Source organism: Loxodonta africana, chromosome 5 (assembly GCF_030014295.1).
Source record: "Loxodonta africana isolate mLoxAfr1 chromosome 5, mLoxAfr1.hap2, whole genome shotgun sequence".
NCBI lineage: Eukaryota > Metazoa > Chordata > Mammalia > Proboscidea > Elephantidae > Loxodonta > Loxodonta africana.
Window position 1 is genome coordinate 160,571,617 of NC_087346.1, and position 12,508 is coordinate 160,584,124.

Genomic DNA, 12,508 nt, shown 5'->3' on the forward strand with positions numbered 1-12,508 from the left:
GCCAAGGGGCCTGAGCACGGTCACTTAGCACCTCTCTGGGTGTTTTCCAGGAGGTGTTGGAGGGTGGTCAGCTCTCGGCAGGGCGGCATCCAAAGAAGCCTGAGGAGAACCGTGGGTGTCAAGGTGGAGCTGAGTTCTCTGGGGCCACCCGAGGGGCCAGCTCTGCCCATGGCAGCCATAGCAGGCCGTGCTGGGTCTGCGTCAGAGGGGGACACATTGGACGGGTGGGAGGGGACCCCACAGGCAGCTCCAGCAGGGATGGGGGCCCATGTTGACAATTGGTGAGAACCCATGTCTACTCACCCTGCAGGGTCATGTGCGCCCAGAAGCTCAGAGGCTTTGGGGGCACGAGACCAAGTGTATGGGTGTTGGGTCTTCTCACTCGAGCAGGAGCTCAGATGGGCCTGGGGCGGCAGTGCCAAGGCCAGTGCTCGGTGGGAGACTGCCCCAGTGGTGCCTCTGACCGGCCTCTGTCCTGTGCTCAGTGTGGGGGTGCCCCCTGCACCCCTTGGGAGCTCACAGAGCTGGGAGAAGGGGACAGGTGGCCATGGCCGTGAGCAGGGGCCGTGCAGGGAGAGGCTGAGCAGGGTTAGAGAGGGTGACAGTGCGGCCGGGGGCACTCCCAGGATGCTGCACACCTGGACGGAACAGCACCTACAGGCGGCATGCGCCCGCCAGCACAAGGGAGCACCCAGGGCAGGTGGCACGGCACAGGAGGCCTCCACCCCACGGGAGCCACACCCCAGCCAGCCTGTGAGATGGACACTGTGCTCAGAAGTGCTCAGTGTGGGTGCTTGAGTGTACAAATATGTGTACTAGTGTGTGAGAATGTGGGGAGCATTGTGAGTGTATATAAGTGTTGAGTGGGTGAGTGTGGGCTAAGTGTGTGCAAGTGTGTGTGTACTAGTGTGGGTGGTGTGTGTGGGTGGTGAGTGTATGGTTGGGTGGGTGTGCCAGTGTGTGAGTGAGTGGGTGGGGCAGGTGAGTGGGCATGGGTGTGAGTGTAAGTACCTACTCCTCCGGCCCCAGGCAAGTGTGTGTATGTATGTGTTTACACGTGTGTGTATTTACACATGTGTGTATTTCCACGTGTATGTATTTACACATATGGACACACAGTCACAGTCATGGTAGTATATTTCTAGCCATGGTCCCCAGGCCCTGTCCCAGGTGCGTCCTGGGCCTGACTTCTTGCCCTTAGAGCTGTCCTGTGTGATCACACCCCCACTTTGCAGAGAAGGAGGCTGAGGCTGGGAGGGCACTTTCTCAGGCCATGTGGCTCTTCAGTAGCTGGGCCCTTGGACACAACCCATCTGACTTCTGAGCCCGTCTCTCCCCAGCTGCGGGTTTGGGGTGCACTCCCACCCACCCCTGGGTGGTGTGACCTGGGTCCTCCTCGAGGCTGGCCATGTGACAGCTGCCCTCCCCTCGGGGAACCTGCCTGACCCTGTCCTCACCTCTGTCCTCTCCTTGGGGACCCTGCCTAACCCTGCCCTCCCCTCAGGGACCCTACCTAACACTGTCCCCCTCCTTGGGGACCCTGCCTGACCCTGTCCTCACCTCTGCCCTCTCCTTGGGGACCCTGCCTAACCCTGCCCTCCCCTCGGGGACCCTACCTAACACTGTCCCCTCCCACCTCCTCCTTGGGGACCCTGTCTGACCCTGTCCTCCCCTCTGCCCTCCCCTCAGGGACCCTAACGCTGTCTTCGCCTCCGCCCTCTCCTTGGGGATCCTGACTAAGCCTGTCCTCCCCTCAGGGACCCTGTCTAACCCTGTCTAACCCTGCCTTCCCCTTGGGGACCCTACCTGACCCTGCCCTCCCCTTGGGGACCCTACCTAACCCTCTCCCCGACTCTGCTCTCTCCTTGGGGACCCTACCTAACCCTGCCCTCCCCTGGGGGACTCTACCTGACCCTGTCCTCCCCTTGGGGACCCTGCCTAACCCTGCCCTCCCGTGGGGGACCCTACCTGACCTTGTGCCCCCTCTGCCCTCCCCTGGGCCCCCCACCTGACCCTGTCCCCCCTCTGCCCTCCCCTTGGGGCCCCCACCTGACCCTGTCACCCCCTCTGCCCTCCCCTGGGGGACCCCACCTGACCCTGACCCCCCCACCCTCCCCTGGGGGAACCCACCTGACCCTATCCCCCCTGTGCCCTCCCCTGGTGGCCTCCACCTGACCCTGTCCCCCTCTGTCCTCCCTGCTCCCCAGGCCAAGCTTGGCGATGAGACCCTGGACTACGGGGACCTGGCCGCCCTCTGCTCTCCCCTGGGGGCCCCCAACTGACCCCACCCCCCCGCCCTCCCCTGGGGGACCCCACCTGACCCTATCCCCCCTGTGCCCTCCCCTGGCAGCCTCCACCTGACCCTGTCCCCCTCTGCCCTCCCTGCTCCCTAGGCCAAGCTTGGCAATGAGACCCTGGACTACAGGGACCTGGCTGCCCTCTGCTCTCCCCTGGTGGCCTCCACCTGACCCTGTCCCTCCCACCCTCCCCTGGGGGACCCCACCTGACCCTATCCCCCCGTGCCCTCCCCTGGCAGCCTCCACCTCACCCTGTCCCCCTCTGCCCTCCCTGCTCCCCAGGCCAAGCTTGGCGATGAGACCCTGGACTATGAGGACCTGGCTGCCCTCTGCTCTCCCCTGGGGGCCCCCACCTGACCCTGACCCCCCCACCCTCCCCTGGGGGAACCCACCTGACCCTATCCCCCCTGTGCCCTCCCCTGGTGGCCTCCACCTGACCCTGTCCCCCTCTGTCCTCCCTGCTCCCCAGGCCAAGCTTGGCGATGAGACCCTGGACTACGGGGACCTGGCCGCCCTCTGCTCTCCCCTGGGGGCCCCCAACTGACCCCACCCCCCCGCCCTCCCCTGGGGGACCCCACCTGACCCTATCCCCCCTGTGCCCTCCCCTGGCAGCCTCCACCTGACCCTGTCCCCCTCTGCCCTCTCTGCTTCCCAGGCCAAGCTTGGCGATGAGACCCTGGACTACAGGGACCTGGCTGCCCTGCCAAAGAACAAGGCTATCTACGACATTGACCGCCCGGACATGATCTCCTACACGCCCTACGTCAGCCACTCCACGGGTGACCGGCAGAGCTACGGCGAGGTGCGTGGAGCCCACCAGCCCTGGCCCGCAGGGTGGGGGCATGCCTAGAGGGTATACACAGGGCAGATTAACCAGTGAGCACCAGCTTGCGCTGAGCAAGGAACCCACAGGCTTAACTGTGTTTACCTGCTAATCCCTGGGCACTGCAGATTGGTGGGAAGGGAGAGTTGGGCCCGTGTGCCTTGCTTATTGGGTACTCTAGGCCCGGGTATCGGGCATGGAAACCCAGAGTCCCCTCCCAGGATGTTTGCCTTTTTCCTGCCTCTTCAGACAACCTCACACAGGTCTTATTTAATCACCCAGAGGTCCCAGATGTGAAAGTGGTTTGCACTGGGCTGCACACCTACAGGTTGGTGGTTCAGACCCAGCCAGTAGTACCACAGATGAAAGGCCTGGCTACCTGCTTTCGTTAATATTGCAGCCAGTAAAACCACAGGGAGCATAGTTGCGTTCTTCAACAACATATTTCCACTAACAACAGGCCCCAAATTCCCCTCACAGGTGCCCCCCACACTGAAGGGGGTCTGGACGAGCCACGGTGAGGGGGTGAAAAGTGGGGAGCATGGTGGTTATAGGGAGGAGATGAGCACTCAGGGAAAATCCCAGCGCTCTTACACATTGGGTGGTTTCCTGATGCCCAGAGTGTATTGTGTTCCTTGATCCAGAACGTTCCAGGCCATGTTCCCCTCACTTGCTGCCAGCAGTCCCCTCAGTCCAGGGTCCCTTGAGCCCTCTGACCCCTTGTTGAAGCACACACTGTATCCCTCAGTACCCCTGTGGGCCATGTCCATAATACTGGGTGACTTCGTAGGAGTCCCTGGTGGTGTTGACGGTGAACACTCAGCTGCTAACTGAAAGATTGGAGGTTCCAGAGGTGCCTGGGAAGAAAGGCCTGGCAACCTTCTGAAAAATCAGCTGGTGAAAACCCTGTGGTTCACAGTTCTACTTTGACACACCCGTTGTCACCATGGTTTGGTTTTTAGTTTGGCTTCTTACTCAGAACTGCTCTTCTCCAATTAACGTTGAGTTGGTTGTTGGCTTTTGTGTTTCTGAGAGTCCCATGTAACCGTGGGTGCCTGGGAGAGGAGGCCTGTGGCCCAGGGTGTGTGTGGTTTGCACGTATGTGGCCAGGCACTGGGGTGCAGCCTAGAGCAGGGAGACCCCAGCGCTTCAGAGTGGTTTCCTCGGACTTTCTCCTTCTGGGATCCACTGCAGGGGCTCTTGGGAAGTGAGGGCGGAGGCTCCGGGGAGCCATGATTGATGGGGGCACCGTGTAGGCGCAGATAGCCAGCCACCCATGCCCCGCTGCCGCCCACAGAGCCAGACTGAACCCCAACTCTGAGACTCTGAATCACCACCCCTTTCTGCTGAGCCCCCTTACCCCTCCTTTCTGGGGGGACCTGGGGGTGATGGTCTCTCAGGATGTTGTTGCCCCTGCCCCGCAAGAACTGTCTTCCTTTTGGAAAAACATGCCTAGGCCCTGGGTGATGCAAATGGTTAACACGCTGGATTACTAACTAAAATGTTGGCGGTCCGGCTCCACCCCGGGCTGCCTCAGAGAAGGGCATGGCCATCTACTTCCAAAAAATAGCCATTGAAAACCCTACGGAGCCCAGTTCTGCTCTGACACGCATGGGGGCGCCATGAGTCAGAATCAACGACCGTTGGGTGGGGAAGGACGGGGACAAGCCCCAGGGTCCTCAGCCTCAAAGACATTTCTATGGGACCTCATTCTCTGGGTGTCACTGGCTGTATTGCTCAAAAAACAAGGTTCTGGGAGCTTGTTTGTGTGTCTCGTGGTGGTTGAGGGCCAGGCCTCTGAAGTGTGACTATGTCTGAGTCCTGTGTTGCCAGCCAGTGGTGGCCACTAAACGGTCCCCTCACAGCACGTGCACGGGGCCACAGCACTAACAGCCACTCTGCGTTGTGGCCACAGCCCCTTCAGTTGCTCTCACCAACACCTACTGAGGTTACACCGCCCACCTGCCTCCCTGTTTGCCTCACACAGCCCAGGTTATAAAGATAACAGCCGAGGGCACCCCAAGCAGGGCCCCCCAGCTCCTGGCAAGTGGCTGGGGCCCTCCTTGGTGCTGGTTATTTTTATAATCCCATCTCATCTGCATGCTGCTAGCGCGGATGCCTGGGATCCTGGGTCCGGCCCGAGCCGGTGGTGCCTGGCCGTGGTTTTACTTAGAGAAGAAATTTGGGACCGAGGCCAGCTGGCCCCCCCACCCCCACCCTGGGCCCCTCCAGGTGGTGCACACGGACGTGCCCAGTCCTCAGGAGAAACACTCTGGAATCACTCCTGCATCAAACACGTTTGCTGTTAGCCAATTTTTCTCTCATTTTTCAAAATGAGTCTGCCATGTCAATAGCTGCCATTCAGGCCTCAGTTTCCCTTTTAGGTCCAGGAGGTGCAGTCTAGGTTTCACCGTAGCCAGCACTGAGGGACAGCGACTGCAGCCGCCCTCTCGAGGCCTTCTCTGTGCTCAGCGTGGTTTTGAGAGCTTCACTGGTATTTGCTCACCCAATACCAACCCTGCCTCAGTCTTGAGTGCTGCGGTAATGGAGGTACCACACATGGGGCCTGAAAGAGCAGAAATTTGTTCTCTCACAGTCTAGGAGGCTGGAAGTCTGAACTTAGGGCGCCGGCTCTAGGGGAAGGCTTTCTCTCTCTGTCGGTTCTGGGAAAGGTCCTTGTCTCTTTGAGCTTCTGTTCCTCCGTTCCTTGGCAATCTCCACGTGACATCTCTTCCCTCACCTCTGCTTGCTTGCTTAATCTGCTGTTTTATACCTCAGGGGAGATGGACTTAAGACACCCTACACTGATACAGCCACGTTAACGTAACAAAGAAAACCCGTTCCCAAATGAAATTGTAACCACAAGAGTGTTATTATTGTTAGGCGTCATGGAGTCAGCTCCAACTCATGGTGACCCCATGTACAACAAACCAAACACTGCCGGGTCCTGCACCATGCCCACAATCGTTGTTATGCTTGAGCCCATTGTTGCAGCCACTGTGTCAGTCCATCTCATTGAGGGTCGTCCTCTTTTTCTCTGAGCCTCTACTTTACCGAGCATGGTGTCCTTCTCCAGGGACTGAACCCTCCTGATAACATGTCCAAAGTGTGGGAGATGTAGTCTCACTATCTTTGCTTCTAAGGAGCATTCTGGTTGTACTTCTTCCAAGACAAATTTGTTCATTCTCCTGGCAGCCCAGGATATAGTCAGTACTCTTCTCCAGCACCACAATTCAAAGGCATCAATTCTTCTTCAGTCTTCCTTATTCATTGCCCAGCTTTTGCATACATACGAGGCAATTAAAAGCACTATGGTGTACCTTAGTCCTTATAGGGATATCTTTGCTTTTTAACACGTTAAAGAGGTCTTTTGCAGCAGACTTGCCCAATGCAATGTGTCTTTTGATTTCTTGACTGCTGCTTCCATGGGTATTGATTGTGGATCTAAGTAAAATGAAATCCTTGACAACTTCAATCTGTTCTCTGTTTATTGATCCAGTTGGAGGATTTTTGTTTTCTTTATGTTGAGGTGTAATCCATACTGAAGGCTGTGGTCTTTGATCTTCATTAGTAAGTGCTTCCAGTCCTCTTCACCTTCAGCAAGCAAGGTTGTGTCATCTGCGTATCGCAGGTTGTTAATGAGTCTTCCTCCAATCCTGATGCCCCGTTCTTCTTCATATAGTCCAGCTTCTCAGATTATTTGCTCAGCATACAGATTAAATAGGTATGGTGAACGAATACAACCCTGACGCACACCTTTCCTGACTTTAAACCAATCAGTATCCCCTTGTTCTGTCTGAACAACTGCCTCTTGGTCTATGTAAAGGTTCCTCATGAGCACAATTAAGTGTTCTGGAATTCCCATTCTTCACAATGTTATCCATAATTTGTTATGATCCACACAGTCGAATGCCTTTGCATAGTCAATAAAACACAGGTAAACATCTTCCTGGTGTTTTCTGTTTTCAGCCAAGAGCCATCTGACATAAGCAGTGATATCTCTCGTTTCTAGTCTTCTTCTGAATTGGCCTGAATTTCTGGCAGTTTCCTTTCGATACACTGCTGCAGCCACTTTTGAATGATCTTCAGAAAAATTTCACTTGTTTGTGATATTAGTGATATTGTTGATGATTTCCACATTCGGTTGGGTCACCTTTCTTGGGAATAGGCATAAATGTGGATCTTTTCCAGCCAATTGGCCAGGAAGCTGTCTTCCATATTTCCTGGCACAGACAAGTGAGCACCTCCAGCGCTGCATCTGTTTGTTGAAACATCTCAATTGATATTCCGTCAATTCCTGGAGCCTTGTTTTTCACCAATGCCTTCAGAGCAGCTTGGACTTCTTCCTTCAGTACCATCGGTTCCTGATCATGTGCCACCTCTTGAAATTATTGAACATCGACCAATTCTTTTTGGTATTCCTTCGTTCTTTTGATGCTTCCTGCGTTGTTCAGTATTTTCACCATAGAATCCTTCACTATTGCAACTCGAGGCTTGAATTTTTTCTTCAGTTCTTTCAGCTTGAGAAATGTCGAGTGTGTTCATCCCTTCTGGTTTTCTGTCTCCAGCTTTTTGCACATGTCATTATAATACTTTACTTTGCCTTCTCGAGCTGGCCTTTGAAATCTTCTGTTCAGTTCTTCTACTTCATCATTTCTTCCTTTTGCTTTAGCAGCTCAATGTAAAAAGAACAAGTTTCAGGGTCTCCTCTGACATCCATCTTGATCTTTTCTTTCTTTCCTATCTTTTTAGTGACCTCTTGCTTTCTTCATGGATGATGTCCTTGATGTCATTCCACAACCGGTCTGGTCTTCAATCATTAGTATTCAATGCATCAAATCTGTTCTTGAAATTGTCTCTAAATTCAGGACGACAAGTACAGGAGTTAGGATTCACGACACATAATTGTGGGGGAACACAATTCGTTCTATAACAGACCCCCAGAGCTATGTTCTCGGATTTTACCCTGCTTATGGTTGGGGAAACTGAGGCACAGAGAAGTGAGATAACTTTCCCAAAGTCTCGCCCCACCAGGCCCTGCTGGCTCTCAGCCCAGAAGGCCTAAGGCAGAGGGCCTGGGTGGCCTCGTGAATGGCCGCACGAATTACCCCATATATGAGTAACCTCTGGCATGTGGGCCCTGGAGCCAGCACCCTGATCCACCAGCTCACTGGCACGGTGGCTCCACAGGAGGACTCTGGCTCTATCCACAGGGTAGATTATGGGTTTTCCCCAGGCACTCTTTTAGTGAGGGTCTGCTCCAATCACAAAGCACTCTCTTGGGGCCATGGACCTGGAGCTGGGGCTGTGGGGGCCATGAAGTGCCAGCCGTCAAGGCCCCTGAGGTCACATGGCACCAGGACCCCAGCACTGCCCTCCTGACCCCTGTCCTGGCCCTCAGTGGGGAATCCCACTCCAGCTCTGGATGATCCCAGGAGACCCGTAGCCTTCAGCAGGGCCCCTGCCCAGATTCTCCACTGACTCCCTAACATTCCCGCCTTAGAAGCAAGGCAGGGATGGGGGTGGAGGCAGCACCATTTCTGCCCCACTAGTGCTGTTCTGCTGGGAGCAGCCTGCCATCTAAAGAACCAGGGCTAGCTGGCCATCAGACACTGGGACCAGGGGCCCAGCCACTAAACCATGCAAGTGGCCAGCTGGCTCCAGCTCCCACAACCATGTGTCAGCCAGTGACCCAGGTACAACCTGTAAGGTGCAGACAGAACCCTGAGAGGTGACCTAGCTTCCAGCGCTGTGCAGAGGACACCCCAGAGATGGGGGTGGACAACCAGGGCTCCAGATACCCCAGGAGGGGGACCACCGCTGTGAGGGATGGCCAGAGAGCCCAGGGGAAGCACAGGCAGGATTGGCCGGTGGCATTGCCAGTGGGGGCCTGGTGTGGGCAAGACAAAGAGTGGGTGTCCAGCGTGCTCAGGGACAGTGGCCAGGTCCATCTGGCTGGGGATGGGCCCTGGGGAGGAGGAAGCCAGAGAGGCTGAGGGACCTCACACTGCTTGTCACTGGCCCTGGCCCGGGGGATGAACAGCTGAGGGTCACTGCTTGGGGAGAGGCCAGGTGGGCTCATCACTGTCATGCCAGCCTGCCAGGTAGTGGGGCCCAGGCAGCTGCCCTCCCAGGCCACGCCACATCCATCTGACGCCACCCCCACCAACCCTGCCCACTCCCTGCGGAATGCCATCTGCACTGTCAGTGCTGTGTGTCCGCCTCTGTCCACTCTGCTTCTGGGCCCAGGAGGGGCACCCCTGCCCTGAATGTACCTCTGGGGTCCTGGAGTCCCCCTCCACACAGAGAGACCCTCCTTGGACTACAGAACCTCAGTGGCTCTCAAACTGTCTTCCAAGGAGCCCTGGCACTGGGGAGGGCTGGGCAGGAGGAGTGCTAGAGGAGGCAGGTAGAGCCAGAAGTTTCTACCACCTCTGTGGAGGCTGAGCCCACAGAAAGGGTAGGAGGAGGAGTGGGGCAGGAACCTGTCAACAGGGAACTGTTGATGTCAGCACCTAGCCCGCCACACCTGACTCTTCAGGTGGGCCTGGCAGGTGTAGGGGTTACTCTCAGGCCAGGTGGAGTCAGCCACCTGGGGGCGTGGAGGGGAGGGGCGGGCGGAGCTCTGAGCGGGGTGTTCACAGGCTGTGTCTTTCCTCTCAGGGGGACCAGGACGACCGGTCCTACAAGCAGTGCCGGACCTCCAGCCCGAGCTCTGCAGGGTCAGTCAGCCTCGGGCGCTACACCCCACCCTCGCGGTCCCCGCAGCACTACAGCCGTCCAGGTACTTGGTCTCCACAGCCCCTTCACCTCCAATGCAGTAGCATGGCTCCCGCCTCTTCCTTTATGGAGTGGGCTCTCTGTGAGAACCGGGAAAGTGGGGGAAGGGGAAGGGATTGGCAGTGGATGGCTGAGGGGCTCCTCGTGTGGGCAAGGGAGGTTAGCTGAAGAGGCAGTTGGTCAGCCTGTCAGTGGAGGTGCAGTCAGCCTGTCAGTGGAGGCGTGGTCCTCTGGAAGGCGCATGAGGCAGCACTGAGCACTGGAACCAGCAACTGTTTCATGGACGAGAGATGTGGGAGGCTAAGCCGTGTAAGCGGTAGGAGACCAGAGTGGGTTAGTTATGAGCTCGTGTGGCCAGGTAGACCTAAGCCAGGAAATAGAGTTGGGATACCTATCAGTGACTCCCCTAGATCACCTCAGTGGCTGTAAAGACACCGTCCCCATGGAGAAATTGGTGGGAAGCCACTGCCAGCCACTCAGAGCAGGAAAAGAGCCTGAGGCAGGTCCTCTCTGCCCCATCTCATGCCATTTACCACCCAGTGCCCAGCTGTCTTGCTCCCACTTAGCTTTTACATTCCTTGCCCCCCTTAGTGTGTCAAAGCCACACAAACGCTACCTTTTTGAGGGATTTTTCAAAGCCCCTTCCTCCTTGGCCAGCTGTTGCATGAATCCTTTTTCGCACCCAAGGGATATAGCTCTTGTTTATGCAGCCTTCATGGGAGAATCAAGACTCACTCATTTGCAAAGTTATTTTTCTTTGCTCCCTGCAATGTACCTGGTACATGCTGCTCAGTAAAGGTTGAGAAAGTGCACTGATGAATGAGTAAATGAGATAATGGGTGTGCAAGTGAGAGAATGATTCAATGAATGAATAAATGAGGGAGCGAATGAGTGAATGTGTAAGTTAATGAGTGAAAAAGTGAGTAGATGAGTGAGTGAATGAGTGAGTGAGTGGGTGAGTGAGTAGATGAGTGAGTGAGTAGATAAGTGAGTAGGTGAGTGAGTGAGTAGATGAGTGAGTAGATGAGTGAGTGAGTAGATGAGTGAGTAGATGAGTGAGTGAATGAGTAGATGAGTGAGTGAGTGAATGAGTGGGTGAGTGAGTAGATGAGTGAGTGAGTAGATGAGTGAGTGAATGAGTGAGTGAATGAGTGAGTGAATGAGTGGGTGAGTGAGTAGATGAGTAAGTAGATGAGTGAGTAGAAAAGTGAGTAGATGAGTGAGTGAATGAGTGAGTGAGTGAGCAGATGAGTGAGTGAGTAGATGAGTGAGTGAATGAGTGAGTGAATGAGTGAGTGAATGAGTGGGTGAGTGAGTAGATGAGTAAGTAGATGAGTGAGTAGAAAAGTGAGTAGATGAGTGAGTGAATGAGTGAGTGAGTGAGCAGATGAGTGAGTGAGTAGATGAGTGAGTGAATGAGTGGGTAAATGAGTGGGTGAGTGAGTGAGTAGATGAGTGAGTAGATGAGTGAGTGAATGAGTGAGTGAATGAGTGAGTGAGCAGATGAGTGAGTGAGTGAGTGATGAAGAGGTGGTGGGTGAGTTGGCGGGTGAGCATCAGTTGACTTCTTTGAGCACCTTCCCTGGTGGCCCCTTTTTGGCCCGTTGGCCAGCCTACTGACACAACCTGGGCTGCTTGAGCTCCTGTGCTTGGCTCCATGGTAACTCCAGAGAGCCAAGGCTTGGATCTCAACTAGGTGTCAAACCAGGCCCTTGATCCCAGGGACATCCCAAAGAGAGCACCGGGCAGGGTCAGGGAGGTCGCCCTGGCTCTGGCATCTAGCAAAGACTCTCGCCCAGCAGCCCTGGGGCCACCGCCCTCCACCCTGGCCAGAGCTGTCCTACTTCCTACCTGCAGCAACAGCAGTGTGGTCTACCACTGGTTGGGTGACCCTTCCAGGTGCCTCAAAAAGGTGTGCATTCCTCAAAGAGGAAGCAAAAATGTTCCTAGCAGCATGGGGGCTAGGAATATTTTGTGGCTTTGTGGTCCGCGAGCCCAGCGTTGACTCTGACTTGCTTTTTGTTGCCCCATAGCTGGTACTGTGAGTGTTGGTACCAGTAGCTGCCTCTCCCTGTCCCAACACCCAAGCCCTACCTCCGTGTTCCGACATCATTACGTCCCCTACTTCAGAGGTAAGGCACACAGGGCGTGGGCTGTGAGTGCGTCCCAGCGTCTTGTGTGGCCGCTGTCCCGTGTTGCCGCATGGCTTCAGAGCCCTCTGTCCCACATCTCTCACTCCCTTGCTGTGTGTGTCTTGTGTATCTGGCTCTGTTCCTGTCGGCGTCTCAATGTTCTAGAAGGAAGACATAGGTCGCTTGTAATGTCAGGGAGCAAATGGAGAGGATTGTGTCTGAACAGCTGTGGAAAGAGGGAAGGAGGACCTGCTGTGGACCACAGCTGGGCTCTGGTCTAGGTGCTGCACCTGAGTCATCTATGTTATAGCCCACGTAAGCTTGGTGAGGTGTGGAACTGTTAGCCTCAGGTTCAGGAAGAAACTGAGGCAGAGAGAGGGGCAGGGGCCACACCAGGCCAGCATGGCTCTTGAGTCCTGGCTTTTCCCAGGATGCAGACCCACCCACAATCACCCTTTCTCCACATCTGTGTGCAT

At 55.6% G+C, this 12,508-nt stretch overlaps 1 protein-coding gene across 1 annotated transcript in view; it reads left to right on the forward strand.

The window, feature by feature from the left end:
- Nucleotides 1–12,508, forward strand: part of ABLIM2 (actin binding LIM protein family member 2) — a 148,411-nt gene that overhangs the window by 78,787 nt on the left and 57,116 nt on the right. Inside the window, exons 12-14 of the mRNA XM_064286332.1 lie at nt 2,953–3,099; nt 9,784–9,904; nt 11,934–12,032. Coding sequence (XP_064142402.1) covers nt 2,953–3,099; nt 9,784–9,904; nt 11,934–12,032 — 367 coding nt within the window. The remainder of the gene's footprint in view (nt 1–2,952; nt 3,100–9,783; nt 9,905–11,933; nt 12,033–12,508) is intronic.